This window comes from Mandrillus leucophaeus, unplaced genomic scaffold (assembly GCF_000951045.1).
Source record: "Mandrillus leucophaeus isolate KB7577 unplaced genomic scaffold, Mleu.le_1.0 Scaffold10, whole genome shotgun sequence".
NCBI lineage: Eukaryota > Metazoa > Chordata > Mammalia > Primates > Cercopithecidae > Mandrillus > Mandrillus leucophaeus.
In genome coordinates, this window is record NW_012098098.1 from 5,195,922 (window position 1) to 5,203,391 (window position 7,470).

General features: G+C 52.7%; 1 protein-coding gene across 1 annotated transcript in view; it reads right to left on the reverse strand.

Moving 5' to 3' along the window:
- CA5A (carbonic anhydrase VA, mitochondrial) overlaps nucleotides 1–7,470 on the reverse strand; it is a 70,074-nt gene that overhangs the window by 3,761 nt on the left and 58,843 nt on the right. The window contains exon 6 of the mRNA XM_011972383.1: nucleotides 270–425. Coding sequence (XP_011827773.1) covers nucleotides 270–425 — 156 coding nt within the window. The remainder of the gene's footprint in view (nucleotides 1–269; nucleotides 426–7,470) is intronic.

Consider the following 7,470-nt stretch of genomic DNA (forward strand, 5'->3'; position numbering starts at 1 on the left):
AGACCCTGGGACAACTCCCATGAATGCCTTGTGTTTGTGTGCGATAGATCAGGGCGCTGCTCAGAACATGCTCGCTGTGATCATCGGAACCGCTGTTCAAACTCAACAAGCTCCTGCTTCGATTGGAAATTTTTTCTTGTGTAAGAGCGCCCCAAAGGCATGAAAGAATATAACTCTACAACGCTCTTATGCAGCATCTTAGTGACGCTGCCAAGCAAGAGAGATGCCTTCCATGAAGTGCCATCATGCCAGTTACGGGCACAGCTCACCTGGCTTGGGGCCACTTCAACGGGCTCCTTCTGGATGATCCAGGTGACCGACTCGGTCAGCGGCGGGGTGGTGAGCGAGCCCGCATAGGTCCAGTAATCCCGGCAGGCGGGCAGCAGACTGGAGGGGTCGAAGGGGCCCACGGCCGCCCGCGCGTCCTGAGAGACCAAGAAGCACAGGCCGTGTCAGTCCTCAGGCGAGACTAGGAGCTTCCATCTTATCTCAGCACGTGAGGCCTTCACGGCACTTGGAAGGAAGTGCTTTCCCTGAGATGAGGCCACGAGGCCACTGCTGTCACACTTGGAAGCAGTGATGAGAAAATATGACCCTTCTATACAGAGCAAGGATTCCTGCCAACTTACATTGGTGGGAATTACATTACTTTACACCAGCTTACGCTGGTGCTTACATTTTTCCTTTTGAAGTCATTTCTTGGCCGGGCGCAGTAGCTTGCACGTGTAATCTCAGCACTTTGGGAGGCTGAGGCGGGTGAATTACTTAAGGTCAGGAGTTCGAGACCAGCCTGGTCAACCTGGTGAAACCCTGTCTCTACGAAAAATACAAAAATTATCCGGGTGTGGTGGTGGGCGCCTGTAATTCCAGCTACTCAGGAGGCTGAGGCAGGAGAATCACTTGAGCCCGGGAGGCGGATGTTGCAGTGAGCAGAGATCACGCCACACTGCGCTCCAGCCTGGGCAACAGAGTAAGACTGTCTCAAATAATAATAATAATAATTAATAAATAATACAGATAAAAATAAAGCCATTTCTTTTTGCATACTTTGGCTGCAAAAAATATTACTTTTTATTGTGATAAAAGATACATAACATAAAATTTACCATCTTAATTTTTTTTTTTTTGAGATGGAGTTTTGCTCTTGTTGCCCAGGCTGGAGTGCAATGGCGCCATCCTGGCTGGGATTACAGGTGCCCACCACCACACTTGCTAACTTCGTATTTTTAGTAGAGACGGGGTTTCTTCATGTTGGTCAGGCTGGTTTTTGAACTCCCGACCTCAGGTGATTCACCTGCCTCAGCCTCCCACAGTGCTGGGATGACAGGCATGAGCTACCGTCCCTGGCCCATCTTAACCATTTTTAAGTGTAAATTTCAATGGCGTTAAATGCAGTCACATTGTGGTGCCACCATCTCCACCATCCATCTCCAGAACTTTTCCATCATCCCAAACTCAAACTCTGTTCTGGGGACCTGATGTGGGTGTGATCCTGTGGTTTTCTGTCTTCTGTGTCTGGCTTATTTCACTGGGCATAATGTCCTTCAGGTTTATCCACATTGGAGCATGTGTCAGGAGTCCCTGCATTGTCGCTTTTTTTTTTCCTTTTGAGACAGAGTCTCGCTCTGTCACCCAGGCTGGAGTGCAGTGGCGTGATCTCGGTTCACTGCAAGCTCTGCCTCCTGGGTTCACACCATTCTCCTGCCTCAGCCTCCCGAGTAGCTGAGTCTACATCCGCTTGCCATTGCGACTGGCTAATCTTTTATATTTTGAGTAGAGATGGGGTTTCACCATGTTAGCCAGGATGATCTCGATCTCCTGACCTCGTGATCCACCCACCTTGGCCTCCCAAAGTGCTGGGATTACAGGCATGAGCCCGGCCTATCTGAAGACATTTCTACTGCTACCTTACCAATGAGGGTACCCAGTATCTCCATGATTACCTCCATCTGTCCCCAAAAACCGTGCCTGCCACCCTGCGCTGCAGCCATCCAGAGACTGGCAGGCCTTGGCCTAAAGGTCTGGAGGGTGAGTGACCTGCAAGACTCACAAGAGGGGAAGCCGACAGAGATACCTACAGATGGAGCGCTGTGCTCCTGGCGCCGACAAGAAAGCCGAGGCTGGGGCTGGCTCAGCAACCAAATTCCAGTTTAGAGGCGGATTTGCTCGTGGATGTGGCCAGCCACCTCCGTAAAATTAGAGAGGATTATTTTGCATTGAATACACTTACGGCCAAAAAAAAAGGTTTTAAAAAAAAAAAAGAGTCGGGCTCTTACTTTGTCACCCAGACGGGAGTGCAGTGATGCCATCAGAGCTCACTGCAGGCGCTAATTCCTGGGCTCAAGCGATCCTCCTGTCTCAGCTTCCCAAGTAGCTATGACACCACACCAGGGTTTAAAATTAACTGTTTGTAGCCAGGGGGTCTTGCCATCTTGCCCAGGCTGTTCTCCAACTCCTGGGCTCAATTGATCCTCCTGCCTTGGCCTCTCAAAATATTGGGATTACAGGCATAAGCCACTGTGCCCAGCCAGCTCTTTTGGATATATACCCAGAGGTGTGTGATTGCTGAATCATAGGGTAGTTCTATTTATTATTTATTTATTTGTTTATTTATTTTGAGGCAGAGTCTCACTCTGTCTTCCAGGCTGGAGTGCCGTGATGTGATCTCGGCTCACGGCGGTTGGGCCTGGCCGCAACACAGCCCTCATCAGTGTCCCAACCCAAACAAGCACAACTCTGCACCTGCCCCTGGCTGTGGGACAAGAGTCCAGCTGGAAGTGACAGAGTCTGTGTCCGCAAGGCAGACGGCCTCCCTGCTCAACCACAGCACATTGACTTTGCTGGGCCCTGGCCTTCCAAGGTGGAAGCCGGCAACCCAGATGCCTTGGGCTTGTCTCCTAACATCAAGCAGTGAGGGTCAGGGTCAGGAGAGGCGGCTGAGCTACCAGAAGGAAGCCCAGGAGTGTCCACGCCGACAGACACATGCATTAGTTCTGGGCACACGTGTTCACATTTGTAATTATCCAGCTAATTTTTTAAAAACAGCATTATAGGCTGGACGCAGTGGCTTATGCCTCTAATCCCAGCACTTTGGGAGGCCAAGGCAGGCAGATCATCTGAGGTCAGGAGTCGAGACCAGCTTGACCAACATGGCAAAACCCCGTCTCTACTGAAAATACAAAAATTAGCCGGGCATGGTGGCAGGTGCCTGTAATCGCAGCTACTCGGTAGGCTGAGGCAGGAGAATTGCTTTAGCACAGGAAGCAGAGGTTGCAGTGAGCCAAGATCGCGCCACTGCACTCCAGCCTGGGCGACAGAGAGAGACTCTATCTCAAACAACTACAACAGCAGCAATAAAACCCACAGCATTATTGTGATAGAATTCACATACCATGCAACTCTCCCATCTAAAGTGTACAACCTGGTTGGGCACAACGTCTCATGCCTGTAATCCCAGCACTTTGGGAGGCCGAGGTGGGAGGACTGCTTGAGGCCAGGAGTTTGAGACTAGCCTGAGCAACATAACAAGACCCTGACTCTACAGAAAATACAAAAACTAGCCAGGTGTGGTGGCGCATGCCTGTGGTCCCAGGTAGCTAGGAGGCTGAGGTGGGAGGATGGCTTGAGCCCAGGAGGTCGAGGCTGCGGTGAGCTGTGATCATGTCACTGCACTTTAGCCTAGATGACAAAGTGAGATCCTTTCTTAAAGTAACTACATAAAAATTGAAGTCTACAGTTCTATGGTTTTGGGTATATTCATGGTTGTGCAGCCATCCCAAGTCAATTTTAGAACATTTTCAACACCTCAAGGAGGAAGCTTGGTACTTTTTAGCTCTCGTCCCCACCCCCGCCCTGCTGCTTCTGTCTCTGTGGGTTTCATAGGAACTGAGTCATGTAACATGTGGAACATTTGTGTCTTGCGTCTCTCACTTAGCATGGTGCTTTTGAGGCTCCCCCACACCACAGCGTGAGTTAGAGCTGTGTCCTTTCTGACTGCCAAATAACATCCCATTGCACGGTCTAGCTGCGTTGACATCCCATTGCATGGTCTAGCTGGGCTGCGAAGGAGCACACTGCTTGTGCACATGGGTAACAGGCGGGTGTGCAGTGAGACGCCAGTCTATGCGCATGGGTAACAGGTGGGTGTGCAGTGAGACGTCGGTCTGTGCACGTGAATAACAGGCGGGTGTGCGGTGAGATGGTCTGTGCACATGGGTAACAGGTGGGGTGCAGAGAGACGTCGGTCTGTGCACATGGGTAACAGGCGGGTGTGCAGTGAGATGGTCTGTGCACATGGGTAACAGGCGGGTGTGTAGTGAGATGGTCTGTGCACATGGGTAACAGGCGGGTGTGCAGTGAGATGGTCTGTGCACATGGGTAATAGGCGGGTGTGCAGTGAGGCGTCGGTCTATGCACATGGGTAATAGGCGGGTGTGCAGTGAGGCGTCGGTCTATGCACATGGGTAACAGGTGGGTGTGTCCTGAGATGTCCGTCTCCTCCTGCCTGCCACACGTCCTCGCTCCCAGGGCATAGATGTGCCAGTCACTTTCTGAGCAACTACTTCAAATCTTCAGAACAACCCTTTGAGAAGTATTTCTGGTTTACTGATAAAGACAGACAGACAGATATAAACAACTTGCCCAAAGCCACGTTGCCAGTCAGGGCCACTGAGGCCTGGCCCGTTCCGAGGTGCGGGCTCTTCCCTCCGTCCCCAGGGCTGCAGGAATCAGTCAGGGGAGCGGCAGGCCCCAGCCATTCCTCTGCGTGCAGGTTTCTTGCCAGTTAAGCTTTCTAGTCTTGGGCTGGGAAGAGGATGTCTGTGTGTTGCATCATCGTCCCTAGGAGCTCCTGTCCTGTCTCTAAGATGCATGAGGGCTGGCGCTGCTATGTGGTTACAGAAAGCTGCTCTCCCCCGGGTCCCCAAAGCAAGTCAGGGCCCTTCCTTTATGCATGCAGTGAGCCCAGACGGCTAGAATGGGACACTGGTGAGCACACCAATGAGCCTGAGACCATCACATCTATTATTTGAGCATGGATGGACGAGCTACCCGTAGAAAGCACCACAGCCTTTGCTGGTGGAAGTGGGTCGGTGACTTGTTCCACTTTTCTTTTCTTTCTTTCTTTTTTTTTTTTTTGAGATGGGGTTTCGCTTTTGTTGCCCAGGATGGAGTGCAATGGCACGATCTCGGCTCACCACAACCTCCGCCTCCCGGGTTCAAGTGATTCTTCGCCTCCCGAGTAGCTGGGATCACAGGCATACGCCACTACGCCTGGCTAATTTTGTATTTTTAGTAGAGATGGGGTTTCTCTGTGTTGGTCAGGCTGGTCTCAAACTCCCGACCTCAGGTGACCTGCCTGACTCAGCCTCCCAAAGTGCTGGGATTATAGGCATGAGCCACCGTGCCCACCCTATTCCTTGTTTTGTCTTCTTTCTCTTAGACAGGACCCCACAACTTATGAGTGTCAAGCCCCACCCAGCGTAACTCCACCCTTGCCTTGTCCTCTTGGAGCCTCAGTTTCCCCAGGTGTATGATGGGCGCATGGTGGCTGTAACGGCTTCCATCAGTCCCTGCCACATGGGCATGGGGCTCAGTAGGTGCTGCCCCTGCTGCTGCCAAAGCTGAAAGAGCCTCCACAAGGGCATAGAGCCGTTCCCTGGATCCCCTGGACCTGGTGGGCTGTTTCCAGCTCCACAAGGCAGCCAATTCCCCTGTAGCCCTGACTCTTGCGAAGGCAGGGACGAGGGGTTCCCCAGCAGCCTGAGGAGCTTGCAGCTTGTCCAGGCATAGAGGGTGGGGACCCTCTGTGGGCAGTTTTGGCCAAAACTTCTGGCTACGGAGAGAGGGTCAAAGGTGAAGCCTCGAGGTCTCCATTCTGGGATTGTCTGCCTAGGGTCACCGTGGCCACAATGGGGCTGTGCCTGCACGCTGGGAGCTGAGTGCACAGTGACAGGTCGGCACTGGTAGGGGCCTGTGCAGATGGGATGGCGCTGGGAGTGGGGGGGTCCGGGCTTCCTGGCAGCGCCTGATGTGGTTTTGGTTACAGACTCCGCCCGTGTTTCCCTCTAAGCTGCTGAAAAGCTCAGAAATGTGCAGCAGGGGCTGGAGCTCAGCCTGAGTTCTGACTGAATGTGGGAGGTGGGTGCTGGGACGGTTGGGAGTTCAGGCTGCATGAACCCACTTCCTGGGTTTAAAAACGGGCTGTTCACCTGCCAGCTGTGTGCCCGGGGCAAGGCCTTCTTTGCCTTTCTGAGCTTTGGTTTCCCTGTGTGCGGAACAGAGATGAATCACAGGCCCTGCCCCACGGAGTGATTGGAAGATTCAGTGTGATAATTTGTGTGGAGGGCTGTCGTTTCTTTGAACCCCTCCCACCAAGGTGTGGGGTGATATCCCCTTGCCCTGAGCCTGGGCAGGTGCCTCTGGCAGGAGTGGCGAACAGGACGCCGCAGGAGCAGTGCTTTGTGACTCTGGAAGCCGGGGCAGAAAAGGACATCGTGTCCATCTGACTCTCTCTGGAAATGCACCCTTGGAGCCCTGAGCACTGCGTAGAAGCCAGCTGGGTCCCCAGGGAGTGACCGTGGCAGGGATTCCTGGAGGGTCCCTGCCGAGTCAGTCCCACAGCAGGGCCCAGACCAGCCTGGAACCAGGAGAGATGATGGGGACTACGTGACTCTGGTCTTTCCTGCCCTAGTTCAGGACAGTTTGTTTCTTAACTGCAGGAAACCAGGAAAGCAGCCCCGAAGCTGCAGTGAGCCCGTCCCTGGGTGAGGACTGCTGAGTTCTCGTGGGTGAGTGGCAGAGCTGGGATTTGAAGCCAAGGCCATCTGCCCTTGAGCCTGAGGCCACCACAGCCCCGTCCTGCCCTGCACTGCCCTCCAATAAGGAGTTAGATTCAACCACACTTCTAGCATTTTCCACCACAAGGCCATCATTCTAAAGTTTCATGGACTCCCAAAAGGTGATAGCTCTCTCTGGGAATCAGCTGACTGAAAGCACCCATAGCAACAAAAAGCGATTTTAACCTCAGTGATTGGGCTGTGGATTTTCGTTTCGTGACGGGCAGCAGCAGCCTGTGTATTCCACAGCAGATGTGTGTGTGTGAGGGCTGGCCACAGCTGGGCCTTGAACTCAACTGCACATTTAACCAAGAACCAGACAAGATCCTTATTCTATTACATTGTAAGAATGCTTCTCTAGTGTGGATTTTTATTTTTTTTTTTTGAGACGGATTCTCGAGCTGTCGCCCAGGCTGGAGTGTAGTGGTGCCATCTCGGCTCACTGCAACCTCCGTCTCCCGGGTTCAAGCAATTATCCTGCCTCAGCCTCCTGAGTAGCTGAGATTACAGGCATGTGCCACCATGCCCAGCTAATTTTTGTATTTTTAGCAGAGATGGGGTTTTGCCATGTTGGCCAGGCTGGTCTTGAACTCCTGACCTCAGGTGATCTGCCCACCTCGGCCTCCCTAAGTGC